At 38.6% G+C, this 27,018-nt stretch overlaps 1 protein-coding gene across 3 annotated transcripts in view; it reads right to left on the reverse strand.

The window, feature by feature from the left end:
* Nucleotides 1–5,763: 5,763 nt before the first annotated feature.
* The window catches only part of LOC106065480 (uncharacterized), a 29,678-nt gene continuing 8,423 nt past the window's right edge, over nt 5,764–27,018 (reverse strand). Inside the window, exons 7-16 of one of the 3 annotated variants that reach the window (XM_056016655.1) lie at nt 25,601–25,779; nt 22,965–23,122; nt 21,330–21,431; nt 19,205–19,370; nt 17,450–17,525; nt 16,996–17,013; nt 13,201–13,335; nt 9,164–9,304; nt 7,529–7,595; nt 5,764–5,879 (exon numbers count right to left, since the gene is read on the reverse strand). In XM_056016655.1, coding sequence (XP_055872630.1) covers nt 5,843–5,879; nt 7,529–7,595; nt 9,164–9,304; nt 13,201–13,335; nt 16,996–17,013; nt 17,450–17,525; nt 19,205–19,370; nt 21,330–21,431; nt 22,965–23,122; nt 25,601–25,779 — 1,079 coding nt within the window. In that variant the 3' untranslated portion in view covers nt 5,764–5,842. Of the gene's footprint in view, nt 5,880–7,528; nt 7,596–9,163; nt 9,305–13,200; nt 13,336–16,995; nt 17,014–17,449; nt 17,526–19,204; nt 19,374–21,329; nt 21,432–22,964; nt 23,123–25,600; nt 25,780–27,018 lie in introns of all 3 variants that reach the window. The other 2 variants (XM_056016654.1, XM_056016656.1) reach the window with 2 other exon arrangements.

A 27,018-nucleotide genomic window follows, 5' to 3' on the forward strand; every position in this document is an offset into this window, starting at 1 on the left:
TATCGCTTAACGTCATGCATTCTGTGCAGAAAAGACATCTATAACATCATCCACATCGATACAATTTCTGGTATTTGTGACTTCACTGGCATTAAAGCCATGATAAGCCTTTCTTGTGTCATTGTGCTCCTGCGATAGCTTTTGATGAACTTGAGCTTTGAGAATGATCTCTCACATGACGTAATGGAAGTGGCCTGAGTTAGCGGTATTCGGAGGAGGTAGCAAAGTTTGAGCACACGTAATTACCATATGAAGGCTGTTTCCTCAATATGTCTATTGGTGGTTGTATTACTGGTTTGTTGATGAAAAGTGCTTGTGCATCAATGACATCATTGAAAAAGCGATTTTCCATTTATTTCATCATACAAATAGGAAAAGTAGCACAGTTTGTCATAAGCGGGTCTTCATCTAACAGGTGTCTTGGTTCTAGAAGAAACACAAAGGTATCCATTTTCTTTCCAGCCTTTGAAATCTGACCTTCATCTCCATATGAAATCTGTCCAGCACTTCTGTCGCAACACGTTTGAATTGCAGTTCTATTGACAGTCCTACATTAGAACTCAACTTCCCATCAAGTCTTTTCTTTCTTCTGGTTGTTTTGATTACAGGGAATCCATAGTATTCACTACCTTCTTTTGCTTTTTTGATGGATTGGGTTTTTGTCAGTTTCTCATCATTTTGCAGAAAGCATGAAAGGGTACTAATTTCTTTAGCAGCTTCCCGTATATGCAGTCCAGACTTTTGTAGTTTCTTCCGAACTTGGGCGCAAGAGCTTTGACCAGAATTCAAGATAGGCAAAAAAATCTTAATTTTCCACTGCATGAAGAAGATTCTGTCCTAATATTATATGGTATTACGTCATTGTTGGTTGTTTATGTTTTGTGCGAAAGCAAAAGGATTCAGAGCATACAAAAGTGGGAAAGATCCATATCTCGTTATGCTCGAGTATAGAAATACTCCGATAAGTGGACTGCCGTATTCACCATCACAACTGATGACGAGAAGAAGACTCAGGGAATCATTCCAACTGATCCTAAACTATTGAAACCATCGGTAGCTGAAAATGCAGAGACATTACTCAACGAACGACAGATGAAAAGCAAAGTGAAATACAATGCAAAAGCAAGACTACCTAAAGATTATTCTGTCGGAGAGTTCGTCTAGGTCAAACATGGCAGAAAGCAGTTGTGATAAAAAAAAACATTCAGCACCCAGATCTTACATCATAAAGACAAACGGAAAAACATACAGAAGAAATCAACGCTTTTTGAATAAGAGTTTCGATGAAGACATCTCTGGGTACTATGATACCGATGGAGACAATGAACTGCAAACTGTTGGAACAAACGAAACAGACAGTTATAGACCAACGTCTAGAGAACTTGTTGTGCCAGTCAAGACAACCAGAAGTGGACGAATTGTTAAAGTTCCTAGTAGACAGGGCTGGCCTTACGCCACTGCAGCCTATGCGGTCGCAGTGGGCCCCGCGCTTTCATAGGACGCGCGCTAATTCTAAGTGTACATTATTAAATTAAACCCTATAACGTATATAAAATAACAGGGTTTTCGCGACCTCCTGATTTTCCAGGGCCTCCAGGAAATCTCATGAAAAGGCAAAATATACGATAAAGTCCTGAACTTTTTTTGAATTTATTCAAATCTCCTTAAGAATAGACGAAATGGACATTTTGGGGTGCCAATAAATAAAAAGTGGCATTGCGAGCTTTCATTTGATAAAAATGTATTGCAAAGACGAAAGTAGGCCTATTTTCTAATTCAAAAAAAATAATATTGACATTATGCTCATCCCTACCCAAACTAGGCCCCGCGCGATCCGTTTCGCATAGGGCCCCGCAAATGCTAGTAGATATCACTCTTAAGAACTTTAAAAGGAAGGGTGTGATAATAACTTCAAAAGGAAGGATGTGCTAATATTATATGATATTACGTCATTGTTTGTTGTTTATGTTTTGTGCGAAAGCAAAAGGATTAGATGGAAATAAAAATAGAGTTTCCATTGGATTGAGGAAAGATGAATAGAGGGGTAATAACTCGAGTGTGAAGTTTAATTCTGAAATTATAGACGCCAAACCCGAATAATGGACTATTCTAGCATTATTAAGAATAACTTTTGAATCTGTTATACTCGATTCTGTAAATTTTGCTTCAAGGTTAATTAGTGTAGCCATAAAATACTCGCCAATTAGATCTATTATTAGTAAAGGTAACAAGATACCTGGAATTCGCTGTATATCATGCAGTTTTATTCGTGGCAACAAGTTTAAAATGTAAAACAAACTTTAAAGAAAAAACTTTGATCTCTTTGGGAAAAAATATTTTTAAAATGTCAACAAAGTCAACGTACTGATAGACCTAGATCTAGGTTTAGTCTTTGTGATAAATTTTTAATCCATAAATGTTTTAAAAAAAATAACCCGTTGACACTATTTGTCAATCCAATATATTAATTTATGTATTTACAAATAAATTTCGGACACCCATTTGGGGGCCCCCCCTAGGTGGGGGCCCGGGGGGATTTTAAATTTCTCCCCCCCTCCCCCCCCCCTTAGTTACGCCACTGCATATAACGTCAGAGGGAAAAAAAACACTACGTCACACGGCCTAGCTAGACTAAAAATCGCCTTCATCTATAAGAGCCATTTATCGAGTGTTCATAGACTTTGGTGCACCGAGTGCGTTCTTTAAGCATTTCATTTAAAGAATTCATTCCATATGACGTCAAAGGAAAAAAAAACACTACGTCACACGGCCTAGCTAGAATAAAAATCGCCTTCATCATTACGAGCCTTTTATCGAGTGTTCATAGACATTGGTGCACCGAGTGCGTTCTTTTAGCATTTCATTTAAAGAATTCATTCCATGTGACGTCAAAGGAAAAAAAAAACACTACGTCACACGGCTTAGTTAGACTAAAATATGTTTTCATTAATACAAGCAATTTTTTCGAGGGTTAATAGACATTGGTGCACCGAGTGCGTTCTTTTAACATTACATTTAAAGAGTCCATTCATATGACGTCAAAGAAAAAAAATTCCATTACCTCACAATAGGCTAGTACCGGTACCATAAAAAAAAATGTCTTTATTTACACGAGATATTTAACGAGGGTTCATAGACATTGGTGCACTGAGTTCTAATAGATATTATTTAAAAAGGATCAAAGCCACATTGTTTTTGCGTTTTGTCTGTCAGTCGGTCTGTCCGTTATCTTGATATAAAAAAAAAACAACTAAAAGTTATTAAAAATTGATTAACCTTTATTTTACGTTTCAAAACATCGCAATAATTTTTAGGTATGAACACAATTGAAAAGTTTATATAATAGATTGTTCCGGATGTTTGTATAAATAGTAAAAGAAAAAGAGAATTTCAGATAAATGTAATACCGTTAATTAAATTTTTTGGATGGTCTCGTATAAAAATTAGATGTACTACAGCCACGTGGAGAGATTTTCATACCTTACTTTGATGTTTGGATTCTGTTTTCCTTAAAAATCGGAACATAATATTAACGATAATTAGATTTTTTAATGTTTTAGGTAGAAAGTTGAATGTACTGTAAGAGAGTAGTGAGTTAAAATATTTTTCATAAAAATCCGTAAAAACATTATTTCGTAAATGAGAAGATTATTTGTTTATTAATTAGAAGAGGGAGTTCAAACAATTATTTGGCGTTAGTAGATTTTTAAATAAATTCGGAAATTTCTGGCGACGATTTGTAAGAAACAAAATCCGGAACTTTCTTTATCGATTACAAAACTTCTATGTTATGTTTTACAAGAAAATTAAAAGTAATTTTCAGTAATCAATTCTAGTAAATTACTTTTTTTAAAAGCCTTATGCGATTTCAAACAATCATTAGGCATAATTCATGTTTTATAAAACAATATCCGGAACATTTTTCACTTAATGAAATATAAGTCAGTATAGAGATTATGATTTAGCATTAATATGCTATTTACATAAAAAACGGAACAAAATATTATTGATAATGTGTTTTTGCAACGTTTAAGCATGGAAATTGAATGTAATATAAGTTAGAAGAGCAAACAAACATTTGTTGGCGTTGATTAGTTTTGCACAAAAAAATCCGGAACAATCAATTTTAGATACTTAAAACTATTGAGATGTTATGGGAGGAACATTAAAGGGTAAATCAGATTTTCAATAGCTTTTAGAGTTCTAGTTTTTTAAATCTAATCGTGACGGACAGACCGACCAACAGACAAAACGCACAAAAATAAGCTTCTTTTATTCGGATGGGGGCACTAAACAAAAAATAAATAAAATCTGATTTTTAAAAAAAGTTTAAGGAATTGGTTTAGCACCTGATCATGTTGCGACGTTACGCTACTGCACGAAAATCGCTGCATAAAAAGTCCATTTAAAAAAATGTGCGTGATATTTACATACAAAGTGCATTATTAGCCTTTATAAACAAACAGAAATGTTTTCTTTTAATTTTAGCAGCTAGTTAACCAGAAAAAACGTCTTTAACTATTATTTGTATTTGTTGTAAACATTTCCTGTACATTTTAAAAATATATTTGACTTAGTGATACTGAAAATACACAGAAATTGTCCATCTTTGTTAGCATATTGTAACATTGCCTCCCTTACATTTACGTAATTGTTTTAGAATTGGTGTATTTTTATGAAAAAATCGCTTGCATAATTAATTTTATAAATTAAACGGTTTGCTTTTAGAAAACCAAAAGTAGCCGTTGCACCTAAACATTTCAAGCCGGATTTAATGATGAAATAATATTTTTCATATCTCTTCTAGTTTTCGAGATCTGAGTGTGACAGACGGACAGACGGACATTTTGCACAAACCTAATAGCGGCTTTTTCCCCTTACGGGGGCCGCTAAAAAAGCATCGTATATCACTGGAACATAGCTATCATCTCTTGAAGAGCTATTTCATGATAGATACCTTTCCAAAACACACACGATTCTTAAAGACAACCTGCACCCATTAAACCACTGTTACATACGATCTGAACGAAGTGGTCGTCTCCTTTCCTTTAGGACTAAAACAGAAAGATTTAGAAGCTGCTTTATCCCACTTTAGGTCAGAGTCTTACAAGATCATCTGTCGTCATCGAGAAGTTAGTTCATAGAAGTCTAATTAATTTATAAAGCGCTGGTTGTGTGTGTGTATGTGTTTCGTGTGTGAATTTTGTTCGTATTTGCATCTATATTGTTATTGTTACAGTAGTTACGCCGAGGAGGTCAATTGTCGTCAAATCGAATTTCCATTTGATTGGATCAATAAAAATTATCTTATCTATCTTATCTTATCTTGTATGATAAATTTTGTTCACTTTTTAGCTCTGCAGAATAACATTTCTAAAGCTCTACGTTTGTAGACAAAATAATTTCAATGAGGACACATTAGACATTCACTCTATTATAGTGGCGCAGTTTAATAACTCACTTCATTACTAATGCGCAACACCCGGATATAATTGCGCATTTTAAAATTATAGGCTTGTGTCAATTATATTTTCGCAACCTACGTCTTCCGCAGCAGTGGATTTTCTTTTGGTCTCAAATGTGTATCCATGAGCCTTCATAAGAAATCTCCAGCTGTCTCGTTCCTAAGCAGCCTGCAGCCAGATGCTCTCAATAGAACTTAAGACGAATGACTATGAAGCCGTACAACGCAAGAGACAAAATAAATGCATTCGCTCAGAACACTAACAAAAAAATAGTGCCAAGACTAAAGTCAAGTTGATTGGAATATTTCACTTGTATTTACAAGAAAGATAAAGCAAAGGTTAAGTTTATATGTTATCCCAGCGTCACCATTTCTTAATCACCGACGTGCTGAGTAAGTCTTGTAGCTAGCTAATCTAGGGAAGAGAGAGGGGCAGAATAAATGGGAATAATATTGAAAACAAAATTATAGACTAACTTAATTCGGCTGATCTATCTATCTATCTATCTATCTATCTATCCATCCATAATCCATCCAGGTATCCATCCATCCATCCCATCCATCCATCTATCTATCTATCTATCTATCTATCTATCTATCTATCTATCTATCTATCTATCTATCTATCTATCTATCTATCTATCTATCTATCTAGGTATCCATCCATAATCCATCCAGGTATCCATTCATCCATATCTATCTATCTATCTATCTATCTATCTATCTATCTATCTATCTATCTATCTATCTATCTATCTATCTATCTATCTAGGTATCCATCCATAATCCATCCAGGTATCCATCCATCCATCCCATCCATCCATCCATCTATCTATCTATCTATCTATCTATCTATCTATCTATCTATCTATCTATCTATCTATCTATCTATCTATCTGATTACTTCTTTCTCAGAAGACAATGGATGCGACCAGATGAGTTATCGGTTTTAGTTTCGTCTAGAGACAGTGCAGAACCTGGAGTGACTAATCAACTCAATTCTGTAGCGGCAGATTTTTTTATATTCCAGTAATTGACAAGGTTTGCTTTCTTATCTTATCTTATCTTATCTTATCAATTACAGACGTTACTTCAAACGCGAAGATAATTACGACGCCCTACGTGTTTCATGTATCAATCTAGTCACGCATGTTAATAAGGGAAATTAAACTCTTGGTTATCCTGGCTGGTTCAGGCAGCCCATTCTATGCTCTAACGGAACTAGGACAGAATAAGCACTTATACAAAATTCGTCCTAGCATGTGGAATAAGAAATGTACCTTCTTTTAAACCCACAGAAAGCAAAAAACCTTTGGTATGCTACCACCCCCTTACTATCTAAATGTATATAATGATCTACGTCGCCCAACCATGCGGGACATCACGCACGCACCCCGACTCGTTAACCCTAGATAAAAAAAAAAAGTCATAGAAAGATAACTCTTTTATTTCTTCCAGTCGGATAAGAGTTATTCCACGAACTTTCGCTTCGACAGAGAGGGCGGCTCAGAAAAAAAAAAGAGGGGGTGAGAAAAAGTCGCCCAGCCATCCGGGACACCACGCAAGTTCGCCGACTCTCTAAACCTCCTCCCGCCCTCGCACCCGCGCCTTCCTCCTGGCATGCGCACACAGTCGCTTTCCCGAAACCCACCCTATTTGGACAACTGTGTCTTTCAGGAAGTGTTTACCTGTCACTAAATAGCGGCGTATGCTACGCCGCTGATCGGCTTGTACAGAATAATAGTGTTGTCTATTGCACATGTCGAATAATAAGTGATGGCTCTTTACTGTGTACATAAGCATTCGCTACGTAACTCTATAACCAACGGATTAAATCTTCATGTTATGACGCATACAGTAAGAAAATCTCTTTTTCCTTTAAGCTTACATATAATAACCTTTGATAAGCCACCATTGCCCTATTATAAGGGATAAAGTGTTTTACAGTGCAGTTGTAGGATAATTAGCGTTCCCCTTATACTGTACAGAGAGCTAAGTAACTAAGGTAATGACCAGCTCATTATCTCTTTGTTCTATCACGCAAATATTAATAGCAACACTTACAGGTATGACAGGAAACAGAGAGCACAGCCCGGCAAAAAGAACCAAATAAGTCCAAAGAATACGCTACCTGTGAATAAAGAAATAAGTGATTGACTTTTCCTAGTCAGTGACGTCACTAAGAGGGGGGGGGGTGCCGGGTTTGCGGGTCACAGCGGCTGACATAGACCCTGGTGAAGACACAGGTTCTAATCATCGAGCCACTAAATAGTCTAACCGTCAGAAGCGGTAATGGATTAAACCTTCCCCATTATTTATAAAATGCTTCCAAAAACATTCTGACAACTAGTCCAACATGTGGCTTAGATCTTTCGGTAATCGCTATCAGGAGAAGGGGTAAAGGCAAAAAAATAGCGTCTCAACCAGCAATATGGATGGGCTCGTGAGCCTTTGTTGGCTACCCACCTAGTAGAAGGAAAAGTTAACCTCCGCCGGCTTCCAGCTATACCCAAATATGGGAAAGTCTTCCGAAGTCAACCATGTGGAAAAAAAATCAGGAGTTGGCGACACTTCGGCTTTTGAGGATTCATTGTCATTGTAAGGATTTAGAGTGAAAACTCATTTATTATTGTGGATTTTTTAAACAGTATTCTTCGTTAGCGGCCCTGTACTCCTATACGGTTGTGAAAGTTAAAAAAACAAATAAAGCTGAGTTGGTTTGGTCATATTGTAAGACATGGCGCATTCTTCAAGGCACAGTGGATGGAGTACGAAGAAAGGGTCGTCCGAAGAATAGCTTGCTGGAAAACACAAAACAATGGATCGGCCTCTCTCTTGATATCCTGCTATCCGTGAACTGTCACAGCACATCTACGACGTCAAGGGGCAGACGATTGAATATAGCTCTACGTGTTCAAAGGAGTAAACAAGTGATAAGGACGTTTCTTTTCTGGTGTGTTACTCTATCGACCCTCGGCGTAAGTTTACGTTTGGGTCTTAAATAGATATATACAAATTAAAATAAGAATTGTGCCAACGACACAATCATATAGTAAAAACACAACGCCACAGTGGCACAATAAAACGCTAAAATTATACTGATTATATCAGCAAAAAAAGGGCAGCAAAGATTACGACTACTAAGAAAACTGTCCTCGTTTAATGTTAGCGAAAAGGCCTTGGCTATGTTTTATCACGCTCATATCTGCAAAATTTTAAGTTTCAATATCACTGCCTGGTATGGCAATCTGAGCATTAAAAATAAAAATAAAATTTATAGAATCCTAAATGCTGCTGGTAAAATCATTGGCAAAAAACAAACCCCCATTTGGGAAGTTGTTTGAGACAAACATATATAAAAAAGATAACAAGATCCTCGAAATAGAGAATTACTCTTTGTGTCTGGATTTTGTGATTTTACCATCACAAAAAAGATACAAGACACCGATAGCAAAGACAAACAGACACAAACACTCTTTTGTTCTCCTGGCAATAAAATCATTAAAGAAGAACAATCTGGAATAAACTTTGTCACATGTAAATTATGAGTGAGTCTGGTGTGAATGTACACTTTGGTTTCTTATAGTTATACTGTTTTTTTGTTTGGGGTAATGCACAAATTGTAAGACAAATTTCCATACGGACAATAAAGATTATTATTATTATTATTATTATTATTAATTATCTTCGGAAACTTACTGTTTGAGTTGCCTCCTCTCAGGCCCCTGGTGTACTGACTTGTCGCCCTGCACGTCCCGTCGACCTTGTTCAGACAATCGTCATTGCATTTCTTGGCGCAGTCACCACTACAATCCTTGCCGAAGGTCATTGGTGGGCATTCTGTTGAATATTGATATAGCGTCTACTGAATTTTCTGTATTCTTATGTTGCTATTTTATGTTTCGCATATTCCGAGTTTCAATGACATGGAGGCCAATACGAGGAAAGCGCAAACAGCAAACAGGGGCGTCCTCGTATAACTTGGCGCCACACCTTCATGAAGGACCTCAGAACAGTGGACACCAAGTGGGAGGAGGCTTCAGATATTGCCAGTGACAGATCTTTGTGGAGACAGCTTGACGCGTAATGCGCCGAACGGAGCGGAAGACCTAGGCCTAAGTAAGTTATTCCGAACGGAGGGGGCTGCAGGTTGTAGAAGATGGTCTCTGAAAAAGGCAATTGGAGAGCTCTCACGAAGGCCGCGGGACGCACATTAGAGACGCAAGGAAAAGTCATTGCCGGGGACGGGTGCAAGCAATGAAAAGGAAAGACAACGGCTTTGCCTGCATCAAATGTGATAGAATATGGAGGTTTTTCTACTTGGTTTGTGTGGTCACGTCAAATACTGGACTTGGTCTTTAATCTTCGGAATCGAACACAATCCCTTACCATTGTTTCCCGTCACGTTTATTCATCAAAGTATTTATTTATAATGCACTTTTTTTTTTCGAAATTATTTAGCAGAAAAATTTCTACTTTTTAAGTGTTTCTGTGTGTGTGTGTCTGTGTGCAGTGGCGTAGCAAGGTACTCGTTAGTCAGGGTTCAAGAATACGAATTTATGCCCCTTCTGGTAAGTTGAGTGTGACTGAAACCAAATAGAGCCTTGCTATATCTAAATGGATAGTACAGTTCCGACAAAACAATACAATAAGACAGACAATACATACAATACACATCTGCCTCATGGGGTAAAGAGAACGAGGTCCTCAAGCTTCGGGTCATTGGAAAGGTCAATATCACTGGTTAGCCATATAACCTGCTAGGAGTCCGTGTCACAAGCCGAATCTTCAGATGTTCCGAATGTACTTTGTTTGTCACAAGTATAGGAACCTGATGACTTTCCACACTGCGAATGTCCTGATGTTATGGAGAGTGTGTGTGAGTGTGTGTTTCTATGGAGACGGTGGGAAGAGGTAAGCGATTGGTTGTGAATGATGCAAGATACGTGGCAATGTCGTCACTTGGTCTTAGTTAGGACAGACGACTCCAGAACGTCAGACTGAAAGATTGTGTTATTGTAGTGAGTTCGACTTTGTTAAGAAATTTTATTACTAAAGTCTACTACATTTATTTCATTGATCACAATTTTCTTTTGTCTATACTAAACCTAAAGTTCTATCTAGTTTTGTTCACAAAAGGAATTATTCAAACTTTTTGAATTTTTATTAATTAAAAATTATATATATGCTTGTCTTTGAGTTGAGATGTATCACGCCTAAAATAATTAAGTTGTCTACCAGCAGTTTGGTGCTACAAGTCAACGACCGGTAACAACAGACGACTGAATGTATGACATTATCTTCACAGGAGACAAAAAGTTTAGGAAGCACTATAAGCTTGTGGTTCACCTACGCAGTAGAAAGTTAGTCCGGATCTGAAGCTCAGTTTCCAAGGAAAAATATTAAAATTACTTACAATAATTGGAAGTCTAATTGTGGGTAAGGCCTGTGTTGAATGGACGGATAATTCAAAACGTACTGCGATTAAAAAAAAACAACTGACTATGTTTTTTTTTGTTTTTTTTTGTTGTTGTTTTTTACAGTACCTTTGTTAAAGTCAGAACTTTATGGAACCTGGAGTGTGGAGGGTGAGCCTAAACACTAATCTCAAAAGAATTTACTAGCTCGTTGGAAAGAAATAAATTAATTTTAAATTTGGATAGAAAACTTGGTCTAGATCTAGATCCAAAATCGGTTTTAAAAGAAATATCGCTTTCGGGAATGTTCGAATTTATCGTATTATTGATTCAGGAGTTTAATAAATGAGCACTCAAGAAAGTCTAGGAAGATGTATAGGCTTATCATTGGATTATTACAAAGTGTAGTACGTCTATGTAATAACTTAACAATGGTTCTTTGTTCGTTGAAAGAAAGGGGAGGTGGGGGAAAAGGTGTTGTTTTTTTTTATCGAAAGTTCGATTGTTATGAAGAAAAGACCAATCGCCCTATAAGTAGTGAAGGGAGGTTTGTGTATTTTTAAAAGTATCTTATAATATTTTTTTTTTTGCTTGTAATTATCATTGTGAGAAATATTTCACATCAAGAAATGTTTCACATCGTCAAAGCTTTTACACCAAAGAAACAATGTTTACAGTTTACTTGAACAAATAATTCACGTATTTCAACAAGTCAATACATACCGTAATATTAGAGAAAGAAATATTGATAAAAAAATAATAATTATATTTAATAGAAGACTTTGAAACATGATAGAAAGTTTTCAATATTGTTATTGTTATTATTGTTAAAGTCTAACATAATGCCATACACAACAGTAGTAGTAAGAAGGGTGAAAATGCAACGGCGCCTGGTGATTATATGTGCCAAACCTGTGGACCAGGGCTGTGCATCAAGCGTTGGCCTCTTTAGTCACACAAGAAGTTGCAAAGGGAAAAGATCGTCCCTCGAGACGTAAAATGCCACAGTACAGAATACCTTAGAACAGCGGTTCTCAACCTTTTAGGCTCGGCGACCCCTTTTTACAATCCCCCACTCTGCCGCGACCCCCCCCCCCCAACAGCAATAGAAAAATAGACCCCAAGATAATCAATTTTTTTCGATGTTCTTAGGCGACCTCTGGCAAATCGTCAATCGACCCCCAAAGGGGTCGCAACCCACAGCTTGAGAACCCCTGCCTCAGAATGTAACGAAACGATATACTGACAATTTAAAAGTCACTTTACTTTAATAAACTTCATTCTTTAGTAATAAGATTTACCTCAAAAAAAAAGTAAATATTTTGAAAACAATAAATATAATGGAACAATGAATGAATTAAAATAATGCACAAACCTTAAACATTTAAATTCTTATTGATCTAGTCAACTCACTTTCCCTTACAAATGCCGATTTATACTAGTCCTCCGAGTGCAAAAAAAAACCCTATCGCGCCATTGTTGCTACGCTACTCTCTCTCTCTCTCTCTCTGTGTGTGTGTGTGTGTGTGAGAGAGAGTGTGTGTGTGTATGTGTGTGTGTGTGTGTATATATCTTATATACATTGTTGATTCACCAAAATGTGGAAGATCTATAAATATGTGTCGTATATTAAACTCCCAATCTTCAGTTGTGATATCTGTCAGTTGTTTTCTGTATGGCTCTGAGACATGGACACTATACAGGAAACAACTAAGACTTCTTCAGCGCTTCCACCAAAGATGCTTGCGCTCCATCATAGACATACGGTGGCAAGACCGCACTACAAACAGCGATGTCCTTACGAACGCCGGTATGGACAGTATAGAGGGACTTCTTTTGGTCCGACAGTTACGCTGAGTAGGGCACGTATCCCGTTTGGGAGACGAACGTATGCCAAAGGCAATCTTTTTTGATGAGCTAAAAGGTGGTCGACGTAACAGAGGCGCCCCACGGAAACGCTTCAAACACCAACTTAGGCGTAAACTTTCCTTGGCTGACATAGAAGAGAGCAGCTGGTTGCATGAGGCCTCAGAACGAGACAGCTGGAGGTCACCCACGAAAGCCGCGGGATACACATTTGAGACCAAAAGAAAATCTGCTGCCGAGGAGAAACGCAGACGGCGAAAAGAAAATCTAAATCGACCACCTGCGGACAATGGTTATGCTTGCCCTGGAGTGGCAAAATATGTAGGTCACAGCTGGGTCTGCGCAGCCACGGGAAATACGGCATTTTTCACTAATCTTTGGACTCGAAGACTAGCCTTATTATTTGCTCTTTATTTTAACGCGCATTGAGACGTGAGACTTTTTGGAACTTACCATCTTGGCATGCCTTTAAGATATTAGTGTAGCCGTCCTCGCACCTGGTACAGATGCCAGAAACTGGGTCGCAGCCCGGAACGCATTGCTCACAAAGTTGTTCACACTGGTCTCCAAACGTCTTCTCCGGGCAAACTGTAGGCAAGCAAGTTAGTTAGAAGGAGGGTAAGCAAGTCAGTTGGTGAAGGGTAAGCAAGCTAGTAGGCTGAGGGTAAGCAAGTCAGTTGGTGGAGAGTAAGCAAGCTAGTAGGCGGAGGGTAAGCAAGTCTGTTGGTGGAGGGTAAGCAAGTTAGTAGGCGGAGGGTAAGCAAGCCAGTTGGTGAAGGGTAAGCCAGTCAGTTGGTGGAGGGTAAGCAAGTTAGTACGCGGAGGGTAAGCAAGTCTGTTGGTGAAGGGTAAGCCAGTCAGTTGGTGGAGGGTAAGCAAGTTGGTACGCGGAGGGTAAGCAAGTCTGTTGGTGGAGGGTAAGCAAGTTAGTACGCGGAGGGTAAGCAAGTCAATAGGCGATGGGTAAGCAAGTCTATAAGCGATGGGTAAGCAAGTCCATAGGCGATGGGTAAGCAAGTCAATAGGCGATGGGTAAGCAAGTCCATAGGCGATGGGTAAGCAAGTCCATAGGCGATGGATGTCAGTTGGCGGAGGGTAACAAAGTCAGTCTCAAGAGGTAAAATAAAATAGTAGGCGATGGGTAAGCAGATCAGTACGCGGTAGGTAAGTGAGTCAGTAAGTGAAGGGTAAGCAAATCAGTACAAGGGTGGTAATCAATTTAGTAGGTTGAGGTTAAGCAAGTCAGTAGACGGAGGTTAAATAAGTCAGTAGGCGTAGGTTAAACAAGTCAGTAGATGGAGGTTAAACAAGTCAGTAGACGGAGGCTAAACAAGTCAGTAGACGGAGGTTAAACAAGTCAGTAGGCGGAGGTTAAACAAGTCAGTAGATGGAGGTTAAACAAGTCAGTAGGAGGAAGTTAAACAAGTCAGTAGAATGACGTTAAACAAGTCAGTAGGCGTAGGTTAACAAGTCAGTAGGCGTAGGTTAAACAAGTCAGTAGAATGAGGTTAAACAAGTCTTTAGATGGAAGCTAAATAAATCAGTAGACGCAGGTTAAACAAGTTAGTAGGCGTAGGTTTAACAAGTCAGTAGATGGATGTTAAACAAGTCACTAGACGGAGGTTAAACAAGTCAGTAGGATGAGGTTAAACAAGTCAGTAGGCGTAGGTTAAACAAGTCAGTAGATGGAGGTTAAACAAGTCAGTAGATGGAGGTTAAACAAGTCAGTAGACGGAAGTTAAAAAAGTCAGTAGATGGAGGTTAAACAAGTCAGTAGACGGAGGTTAAACAAGTCAGTAGATGGAGATTAAACAAGTCAGTAGACTGAGGTTAAACACGTCAGTAGGCGGAGGTTAAACAAGTCAGTAGATGGAGGTTAAACAAGTCAGTAGGAGGAAGTTAAACAAGTCAGTAGAATGACGTTAAACAAGTCAGTAGGCGTAGGTTAACAAGTCAGTAGGCGTAGGTTAAACAAGTCAGTAGAATGAGGTTAAACAAGTCTTTAGATTGAAGCTAAATAAATCAGTAGACGCAGGTTAAACAAGTTAGTAGGCGTAGGTTTAACAAGTCAGTAGATGGATGTTAAACAAGTCACTAGACGGAGGTTAAACAAGTCAGTAGGATGAGGTTAAACAAGTCAGTAGGCGTAGGTTAAACAAGTCAGTAGATGGAGGTTAAACAAGTCAGTAGATGGAGGTTAAACAAGTCAGTAGACGGAAGTTAAAAAAGTCAGTAGATGGAGGTTAAACAAGTCAGTAGACGGAGGTTAAACAAGTCAGTAGATGGAGATTAAACAAGTCAGTAGACTGAGGTTAAACACGTCAGTAGGCGGAGGTTAAACAAGTCAGTAGATGGAGGTTAAACAAGTCAGTAGGAGGAAGTTAAACAAGTCAGTAGAATGACGTTAAACAAGTCAGTAGGCGTAGGTTAACAAGTCAGTAGGCGTAGGTTAAACAAGTCAGTAGAATGAGGTTAAACAAGTCATTAGATGGAAGTTAAAAAAGTCAGTAGATGGAGGTTAAACAAGTCAGTAGACGGAGGTTAAACAAGTCAGTAGATGGAGATTAAACAAGTCAGTAGACTGAGGTTAAACACGTCAGTAGACGGAGGTTAAACAAGTCAGTAGACGGAGGTTAAAAAAGTCAGTAGGCGTAGGTTAAACAATTCAGTAGACGGAGGTTGAACAAGTCAGTAGGCGTAGGTTAAACAAGTCAGTAGACGGAGGTTAAACAAGTCAGTAGACGGAGGTTAAACAAGTCAGTAGATGGAGTCTAAACAAGTCAGTAGGCGGAGGCTTAAACAGTAGGTGGAATGTTGAGTGTAAGCAAGTTGGGGTGGGGGGGGGTAAAAGCAAATTAACAGGAGGAGCACGTCAGACGACAGTCTCATTTAAAACAGGAAAATATCGAAGTTTAAAAAAAATTAATTTTGCGGTAATTTGCATGCGTTCAATTTAAAAACTACGTAATACAATGAACGCATCTAGACAAGCTTTAAACAAGTACATTCTTTCTCACTTGTATTTTTTTTTTTGAATAAAAAAGAATAAACTATCGAGCGATAAGAAATATAGAATTTAGTTATAGCTATACTTAAAGGCACAGTAAAAGAATACGTATCTAGAGGCTAAAGAAAAAAATTTAAGGATAGGAAAACATTAGTAAAGTACAGTTTCCTTTTCAGACCTTCCGATATATAGGGCAGATGAATTTCATCTGCATCTGATGGCCACGGTTAACCAGGATGTCATGTGGCCAGCACATCGACCAATCGCCTTTTCTTTTTCCGAATTAATGTCAGGTACCCATTAGAGCTGGATGGACTCAAAGGCGCCCTAAGGATCCCGAAAGTAAAAATCTCAGTCGTCACCAGTATTCGAATCTGGGACCCCATCGGTTCGTAAGCCAAGCGCTTTACCACTCGGCCACCGCGCCACCAGGGAGAAATTAACGGATAGACCTCACTGCAGAATGTGTTAGAAAAAATGTATAGTATTGAGTGTTGTTTGTCAACGATGACCATGTGATTTACAAAGTATTATTGGCATTGTCTTCGACTACGACGTTAAAGATAAGCTCAGTGTTTCACATTATTACGCTGACCCAGTTTGCGACCTATATATTTTTCCACAGCTCGTGTAGACAAAGCCATTGTCAGCCGATGATCTGTTTAGTTTAGTTTTTCGTCTTTCGAGTCTGTCTTCAATAAGACTTTGGGTCTCACCAAGTCCTTGTGAGAACTTTCCAACTGTCTCTTTTTGAGGCCATCTTCTTTCAGCCATTTCCTCTGTGCAAGCATTTACCTATTATGGAGTAAAAGCACCTTTGATGGAAGCTTTCGAGAAAACTTAAATGCCTTCGATACAGAACCCAGGTCTCGGAGCCCTACAAAAGTGTGGTGAGAACCACGGCTTTATAAACATTGATTTTTGTTGCTAGGTAAAGAAACCTATTACTAATTACCCCATACCCTCAGTTTGAGGCGACCAAAAGCGCTGTAGGCCTTAGTGAGACAGTTGTTTATTTCTCTGGAAAATGACGCGTCTTTCAACACTGTGCAGCCCAGTTAGGTAAAGTGGTCAGCTACATTAGGGAGATGGCCATTCACATTGCATTGTGGAGCTCTGCTAGTTCGGATTCTAATTCATATGTGGGATCTTTATTTTATGTAACTTTTGACAGTACAAAATATAGAAAGTCGAGATATTTAAGATTTCAGTTTAAGAGATGTTACGTTGGAGCTACATACCTTGAGAGATATCATCCCCTGAAATGAAATATAAATATGTTAATACAGTTTAAAATATAAAAATTTAAACATTAATTTTATTTTTTTTAAGTTAAAGCAATTTAATATTTATCTGCCTTCCATTAAGGAAACATAAGAATCAACACATATGACAAATCTGCACGTGTGCATGTGTACACTACTTTATTCTTTTTAGTCTGGGGCCTTTAACAAACAGCAGAAGCTGAAGAAGAAAGGGTGAAAGGAAGAATGAATATTAAATAGATCGTAAAAGAAAACAATATACAAAACCATAATAAGACCAGCAGCAATGAATGCAAGTGAGAGCTGGACACTGACAAAGACATCTGAAAATATACTAAACTAGTCGACCGGCGATAGCAGCGGGCCCCACACTTTCAAGTGGAAAGAAATAAAATATAACAAAAGAAAAAAATCAGAAAAAAAAAGTCACCATTGTCCACGATGAGCGCTTGGAAACCTTTGTCAGAGTATCCGTCACAATCTTGCTGAGCTCCCTTGATGCAACTCTAAAAATAGAACAATACAACATTCTGTTACTTCATAAAAGTCAGTTGTTGTTTTTTCCCTAACCTAGTGGCTGAGCTGTCCAATGCTTGAACAAAGTGGTTCCAGTGACGTCTGGGATTTTATTTTTAGGACGTCTCTACGTCCACTCAACTCTAATCGGTACCTGACATTATTTGGGGACAGTAAAAGCGGTTGGTCGTTGTGCTGGCCACAAGACATCCTCGTAAATCGAGCAAGGCCAATGACACTAGCTCCAGCTGGAATAACCTGCCCAGTGTGCAGCCGAGCATTCCGGGCTCACATAGGCCTCACCAGACACATAATAAGGAAGCACAAAATACCCAAGTGCAAAGGCCTTAGTCCCCTGGATGACAAACGTGGTCATAATCGAACCACGATGTAACTAATACATAACTTTAACCAAAACTTATGGCTGAATGCAGTGGCGTAGCTAGGAGGGGGGGAATTTGAAAATCCTCCCGGGCCACCACTTGACGGGGGCCCTTAATTGAGTGTTTTTTACATAAAAAATTAAATATTACGCAAAATGCAGGGGCCCCGAAGAGGTCAAGCCCCCCCCCCGGTCCCCCAAACGATGGAAAATTTCCTAGCTACGCCCCTGGCTGAATGGACCCATATAAACAAGCAAAATAAAAAAAAATAATATAAAAAAAAACGTATATTAAGTGTGTAAATAATTTTGAGTCAGTCTGTCATTAAATTAGTAATAAGTCTCAAACGACAATCTATAAAGGGGTCTAATTCCGCTTATACCACCACTTCGTTCAAGTACTATTTCTATCATTTGCAAATGAGGCTAATTTAGTATATACCACCACATCAGTCAATTGCTATTTCTTTCTCTTGTTTGAGATACAAAGAAATGTATTTCCAATAGCTAATTAAGTAATTGGATATTATTTTTAGTTATTTATTCTTGTGTTGTCAGGTAAAAGAAATGATTGTGCTAAATTTCTGCTTGATCCGAGATTGGATGTTGTAGAAATGGCAGACAGACAGATAGACAGAGTGACTTGATATAAGCTTTTTAACAATAAATCATCACCCCTTTTAAAGTTTCCCAAACCAAGAAATGGAGAGTCCTCTAAGTTTCTGGCACCGGCAACCAATTATCGTTTTTCATTTACTCTTCTGAGTAGAAACACGAAACTACTAGAATATAAACAGAGCTTCCTCTGTGTTACTAGTGGTCGTTGACTTGTAGCACCACACTGCTCGTAGACTACTAAACTGTTGTAGGCGTAATGTATCTTAACTAATAAGACTTCTAATAACTTGAATAACTTCCTTTTTTTAACAAAAGTAGATAACACTTTATTTATAATATAGACAGAATCAACTTGTGATAAATGAAATAAATACAGTAGATTTTAGTAATATTTCTTAACAAAATTCTAAGTCACTACAATAACACAACCTTTCAGTCTTACGTTCTGGAGTAGAATGTCCTAACTAAGACCGAATGACGACAATGCCACCTAAGTTGCATCATTCACAGTCAATCGCCAACCTCTTCCCACCGTCACCATAGAAACACATACACACACAAACACACTCCATAACCCTCTGGCAACCTGGAAGTGGCTGAGACAGATTTAGGAATAATTTCAGTTTTGTATCGTCAAAAAGATTTTAAAAGTTTTTCAGATTTTCTCACCTTTTGAAACCCCAGCAGCTGCGCCACGATGGCGTCCTCGGCTACCCCCATCACATAACAGCCAAAGTAGTTGAAGTTTCTCATCCAGGCGTGGGAGACTCCCCTGGCTACGGCCAGGCTCCCAGTTATCCAGCCTTGGTACTCGCTGTTGGTGTCCCAATACACACTGCTGGAAGGTAACAGTGAGTATAACAATGTTATAGCTATTTGTTGTTTGTTGTTATATAGATACATAGTTCAGTTATTGTTTGTTATTTTCTGTTCAAATCGTTTATACGAGTAGAACTTCTTTCTAACTGTAATAGAGTTTGTGTGTCTGTCTAGTGTTTGGTGTAAGTTTTAGTTGGATTGAAACTGAGGCAGGGACGGTCTTAGCATGGGCAAACTAGGCAGCCTCACATAGGACTAAAAATATGTAGTGAACAAATTACGAAACTTAGATCTAGTCTCTTTCAACTCTCAAACATAGCAGAGCTCTATGGCTCTATGTCTACTGGTCTAGCTCTAAGTTCTAGATCATACAGGTGGTTTTTCATAAATTGCGGTTTTATTTAACTAAGAATTCTTAATATTATCTTTCCGGTTTTCATCAATTTTATAGTTCATAATCCAAATGTCTAGGCCCCATAGGGCGTCCAATTACCTAAGGCCGGCCGTGGCAGAGAAAAGGGGAGACGGAAGACTGAAACATGAGTGATTAATGAAAGATGTTATTATTTTTGTAATGGATTTGGAAGCAAAACAAGCAAAATATATTTTTTTTTATTTATGTAAGTGAAAGCACGGCACAATCACTGCAGTATATCTTAATATTTAAAGATGTATCTCCTTTTCAATTATTGTCACAGCTTTCCTATTATATTTATACTTATAACTCGATAGAATCTAACTTAGGTCTCGATACGTCTAGGTGTCCCTGGTTCAGTTCTAGTTAACAAAATAAAACAATGAAACCACTAAATCAAACACAGAACCTTTAATAAACATTTACTGCATATCACACACAAGCTGGACTCTCTTGTCTGACAACAAAACACACTTCCGGTCATTCGCGCAGATTGTAAAAATAGATTATATATACATACACACATTCATCCGTGACAATTATCACTAATTAATTAACTAATTTGTTAATTATTAGAATGGTTGTCTGCGACTATGAATCAGAGAATGGGAAGTGGGAGAAAAATGTGTAAAAGAATTCATCCAGACAGACAGAAAGACAGACAGAGTGAGTTGATACAATCTTTGTACAAAATAAAAATATCGCCAGGTCCAATGTAACCGGTTGGTTTAGCAATATGTACAGAGGTTTTAAAATGCCCGCTACCACTTCCTTATGGGCTAGATTCGGCTCTTGGGAAAGACGCAGGCTGGGCATTACTGCTCTTTCCTTCGATGGAGATATATTATTATTTCTTAATAAGTACCATAGGCGTAGCTAGGGAGGGGGGAGGAGAAGAAGGGGAATTTGAAAATCCCCCCGAGCTTTCATTTGAAGGGGGGGGGGACCCAAATAAGTGTCTTTTACATTAAATATTAAACATTACGCTAAATACAGGGGCCCTCAAAGAGGTAACCCCCCCCCCGGGCCCCCAAATAATGGCTTCGCCCCTGAATAAGTACAAATATTTTCAGAGTATATCAAGAATCAAAGTGTATGACAGAGACATCCTGAAGTACGGCGATTGTTATAGATCAGTGATGCTCAAAATACGGCCCGCGGGCCAGATCCGGCCCGTGACGAGGTTCCATCCGGCCCGCTGAAACGTCAGTATAAAGTGTAGAAAATCTCCCCACCCCTTTAAAAATATATATAAGGTTGAAAAATTTATCTTTACCTACGTTAAATTGGTACCAAGAGCTTTAACATTTATGCCTTTATGAAAAGGAAATTAAGAATCTACAAGAACCATTTTGGTCATGTGGCCCGCGACACGAGTGTCGGAAATTTAAATGGCCCGCAGGTTGAATTAGGTTGGGCATCACTGTTATAGATTTTTAGTTTGTGTTTCGTTTCGTATTTTCATTATTGCTGCTTTGGTTTCTTAGTGGCAGGTTGTTATTGCTTTTTTTTCCACTATAATGAATCAAATCGTACGGTACAATCACACAAAGTATTTACCTATTAGGATGCGTCGACTTTAAGGTCAAAAGATGAATCTCCGATTGCTGGACAATAAAATAAACATGCATCTGTATACTGCCGTTCAGCGTATCTAGCGAACTGGAAACGGAAATAAATAATTTATATAGTGCATCCTAAGCTTTTATATTTTTTTTTTAAATATAAAAGTCATTTAAAAGAAAAAAAAATGTAGAAAAAAAATTATAGGACTATTTTTTGAATGAATAATTAGGATAAATAGCCCATCGCGGTGAGATATTGAGACATTTGAGATATTGAAACAGACAGTAAATGGTTCGAGTATCATCCTATTCATGTTCTAGATGTCTTCCAAGGTGTGTAAAATAATGGCCTAGATAACGTACATTTTGGCTGCCAAGTTCTGAGACAGAATCAGGTAAATTTCTTTGCTAAGCTGAAACCGAAACAAAGTCTTATTTACTAAATGTTGTTAAAGGTCGATGACTTGTAGCACCAAACTGCTGGTAGACTTCTAAAACGTTGTAGGGGGTGTTGTATTTAAATTTGTAAAACTTGAAATTGTTTGTGAGCAATAGAGTATATAACTTTTATTTACAATACGGAAAAATTTGAGATAAAATGAAATAGATGTAGTAGACTTTAGTAATAATATAAAATGGGTATTTTAAATAAAATATCACTCACTGCAAAAACACGTCTTTTCACTCTGGCATTCTAGAGCCGTCTGGCGTACACAAGACAGCTTACGACAATGACGCTTATCTTGCTACGTTCACAATGCATAGGCACCAACCAATCAATAACTTCTTCTCACCGTCACTATAGAAACTCACGTTCTCTCTCTCTCTCTCTCTCTCACACACACACACACACATACACACTCTCTCTCTTTCTCTCTCTCTCTCTTTCTCTCTCTCTCTCTTTCTCTCTCTCTCTCTCTCTCTCTCTCTCTCTCTCTTTCTCTCTGTTAATAACACTAAGCTGAAAGTCTTGTTTGTTAAGCTGAATGTAAGATTTTTATTACCTAGCTGGAGTCAAGAATGGTTTTCTACACCTGTAAAACATTATGAAAATGTGCAACTATCTGCTTGGATAGCAATCATCTAACTACAGCGGTGTTTCCCAAACTGTGTGTTTGCGGAACCCTAGAGGCGTGAATTTGGTGTTCCGCCATCTGCCGGTCCCAAGCCCGGGTAAGAAAGGAGGAGGGTTTGGCGTGGGGCTAGCGACCCCCACCCTGTAAAACCACAAATACTACAGAAACGGCAAAAACGGTTCCACGAACTATTGGAACAATGAACTAGTAGGCCACCACGTTAATTAATCTCTTTAAAACTAATCAAGGTGTTCCGCTAGACACTCAGAATGTGCATGGTTTTCCGTTAACTCTTTGTCTCCTAACTGACGATACCAACGTTGATTCCACCAGAATGTGGTAAATAATTACGGAGAGAAAGAGTTAATGAAAAAAGCTTGGGAAACACCGCTATACAGTCATGTCTACTAAAAGGCAATCTCCTGCAGGTTAAGGCAATCCACTCACGCAGGAAGAACTTATAATCCTAACGTTGCGCTACTAGTTGTCAGGTATTCAGAGGTCAAGCCCTCTACTTCTACTGGACCTACACTGCATAACATTTTAGAACTGACCTCCAGGAATAAAAATTGAAAAACATCTCCACGGGAACTATCTGCAACATGGCGACCCTCTCAAAGTCGTCTGGAGAACTGCGGCAAGGGGAGAAGACAATTTGAAAACATCCGACTGGCTTGTCAGCAGTTACCTCCATTGTTGCATTGACAAGCATCTAGGGGAAAAGCACATTGTTAATTGTTATTCTATATATAAGGTAAGATAAGATAATGTTATTGTTCCAATCAAATGGAAATTCAGTTGGACTACAACTGACAACATCTGTACAATAACAGTATAGATGAAAAATTCGAACAACATTCACACACGAAACACATACACATTCACAACCAGCGCTTTATGAATTTGACTTCTATGTACTTCTCGATGACGACAGCTGATCTTGTAACACTCTGATCGAAAGTGGGATAAAAGAGTTTTTAAATCTTTCTGTTTTAGTCCAAATGGAAAAGAGACTTATACAATGTTTCTGTTATAAGTTTTAACATTTCTCTCACTGTGTTCAGTGTAGTAGATGTTCTGTTTCTTATTATTGTATAACAGGAGACGCTGTGGCTGAGGGGTAAAGCGCATGGTCTCCGAAACTGGAGGTTCATGGTTCGAATCCTAGTGAAGATTGGGATTTTTTTTCTTTCGGGACAATCTCCCCATGAATCCACCCAGCTCTGATGGGTGCCTGACATAAGTTGGGGAAAAGTAAAGGCGGTTGGTCGAAGTGATGGCCACATGACACCCTCGTTAATCGTGGGCAAAAGAAACACATGACCCTTACGTCATCTGCCCCATAGATCGTAATGTCTTAAAGGGAAACTTTGTTTATTATTTTATAACGTTAAGTCAAAGAGGTCCAATCAGACACGTTGGTAACATATCAGCTCATTAGTAGAGAACGAGGTAATTCAGGATGTTATAGATAACTGATGCTCAACCTAATTTGACCTGTGAGCCATTTTAATTTCCCACCCTCGTGTCGCGGGCCACATCAACTAAAAGGTACAGAAAAAAAAAAAAAAAAAAGCGAAATGACATTGACCTCTAACTATTGTACTAGAAACCTGTGGAACGTTACTTAATGGGTTATTTAAAGTTTATATGTTTTATATGTTCTTGCTCTTTCCTGCACCTTGTGCCGAAGTTTCGGCGGGCCGGCTCTGGCCCCCGGGCCGTATCTAAGGCATCACGGCTATAGAGTGTGTGTTCGTATTGGCTGAATAAATTCTGATATAACCACATATAAAAAAGGGGTGAGGGATGGTTGGTGGACGATTACACAGACTAAGGGATAGAGGGATGTGTGTCTCTAGTCTAGTAGTTCTGATGTGAGAATGCATTTTTTGTTCCGGCGGACTCCAAACGGAACCTAACACCATAAACCAATGTGATACCCCTTCAGGTGGAACACCACTTTGCTTATCTTTGCGTGTGTAAAAGGCGGAGATCACTTTATTAAAAGAAACAACAGGAGATACAAGATAATAGGTGGTCTTATAGAGAAGAAGATTGGACATTGTTGTTGAATCATAAGCGCACCGTTTAGTACTTATCGAGTATGTTAGTATTGTTTAGTGTTTAGTTGAAAAGAGCTTGTAAATTTTATTATAATTTTTTTTAAAAAAAATCACTTCCCTCCCGAAGCCCATCCTATGTATGTGAATAAGAGTCTATAACCTAAAGTAACACAGGTATGAGTTCACGGTGGCTGAGTGGTTAAACGCTTGGCTTCCGAACATAGGATCTTAGGTTCGAACCTCGGTGAAGACTGGGATTTTGGAATTTTTAGGGGGGGGGGGCCTCAGTCCAACTAACTCTAATGACTTTGGTTGGGGAAAGCAATGATGGTTGGTCGTTGTGCTGACCACATGACACCCTCGTTAACCGTTGGCCAAAGAAACATATCGTCTGCCCCTATAGATCGCATGGGAAACTTTGAGGTCTGTAGCCAACCCCGCTACTCTTCTGTATTAGGCGCTATTGCCCTTCGGTGATTGTTAACAGTTCTGCCGGAACAGCCACATGGAAAGGACAGGCGTTGGACTTACTCTCAGAGACTAGTTGAGATGATCCATTGCCACTGACATAGCCGGCAAAAATAGCCCATAGGGAACACGTAACATAACGCTTACATAACGCTAACATTACGCTAACATAACGCTAACATAACGCTAACCTAACGCTAACATAACGCTAACATTACGCTAACATAACGCTAACATAACGCTAACCTAACGCTAACCTAACGCTAACATAACGCTAACCTAACGCTAACCTAACGCTAACCTAACGCTAACATAACGCTACATAACGCTACATAACGCTACATAACGCTACATAACGCTAACATAACGCTAACCTAACGCTAACATAACGCTACATAACGCTAACCTAACGCTAACCTAACGCTAACATAACGCTACATAACGCTACATAACGCTACATAACGCTAACATAACGCTAACATAACGCTAACATAACGCTAACATAACGCTACATAACGCTACATAACGCTAACATAACGCTAACAAAACGCTAACATAACGCTAACCTAACGCTAACCTAACGCTAACATAACGCTACATAACGCTAACATAACGCTAACATAACGCTAACATAACGCTAACACAACGCTACATACCTCTACTCTAGAACCTGAGTTGACCAATGTGTTCCTCCGAACGACTGTTTTCAATATTTTCCACTGAAGGTTAGTAAATGGGGAGCTTGTAACTACAGTGACAGGACCAGCAGCCACGCCGCCTTGCATCTTACAGACTATGTAGACAAGCCCGTAATAGTCCAGTGACAGTAGCATCTCTGCGAGAAAATGTACACAAGAATGTTACATACAACTACCAATCAGTCAGTCATGGGCTTAAAGGGAAACTCCGATAGTTTTGACAATTTTTGATATAATGTGTGTTTTGGTGTACAGATAATGAATATATGATTCTTTTTTTTTTTTATTTGCAATAATAACTTAGTAATTGATGTTTTTCCGACGTAATTTTCCTGCGCGTCCAAAACAGTCAGACTTTCACCGGGTTTCTATGTGACGTCACAAATGTGTTTTAATCCATTGACTTATTGTATAACAGGAGACCATACAGCAAAGTTTACATTCTCGTAAAAGAAATATATCTTCGTCTATGCATTTAGATCTAGATCTAAAAAAATGCGTATTAAAAGTATATTCACATGCTTGACTAACCACGGCAGTGTGTATTATCTCGCCTGACCACTCAACACACAACAAACACTATCGCTTGGTTGTCTTGTCATGACCGACTACACGTAGTCTAGACTAGCCTTGCACTGACCAGCTCGTTCGAATCAGTCAGACACACGATCTATTTACTTCTTGGGACAGGGAGAGGATTAGATGAAAATGTTACTCTTTTTCTCGAGTTGATTATCTTTATGCTTTTAGATCTATCTATAGATGTATATATTGTCAATATACATTTATATATATATATATATATATATATATATATATGGCTCCTTTTGTCTCGAAAGGCAATGGATGCGCCCAAGTGAGTCACTGGTTTTGGCTTAATCTTGAGACGGGGCAGAATCTGGTGTGGCTAATCAAGCCAATTCTAGAACGGCAGACTTTGCCACAATTCGTACATTTGTATGCCTCTGATTTAGGGCTAGCAGACAGGGCAGCTTTCTTTTTTTCCCTCTTGATTAAAGCCGCTTCAATTCTTTTGTTCTCAGCAATGGTTGTCCCAGCACGCACAGTCTGTCTCCATGCACTCCGGTCTTTGGCTATGTTTTCCCACATACTTTCACTGATGCCTGAGGCTCTCATGTCTCGCTTGCAGACATCTCTATATGTTAGTCTTGGGCGGCCCTTGGGTCTGACTCCTTCCACAAGCTCAGCATATAAGATATCTTTCGGGATTCTACCATCTGGCATGCGGGTGACATGTCCGAGCCAGCGTAATCTCCTTTGTGTCAGGAGAGCATACATGCTGTTCATATTGGCCAATCTCAAAACTTCCTGATTGGAGACATGGTCCCTCCAAGAGATGCCCATTATGCGTCTCA

Source organism: Biomphalaria glabrata, chromosome 18 (assembly GCF_947242115.1).
Source record: "Biomphalaria glabrata chromosome 18, xgBioGlab47.1, whole genome shotgun sequence".
Lineage (NCBI taxonomy): Eukaryota > Metazoa > Mollusca > Gastropoda > Planorbidae > Biomphalaria > Biomphalaria glabrata.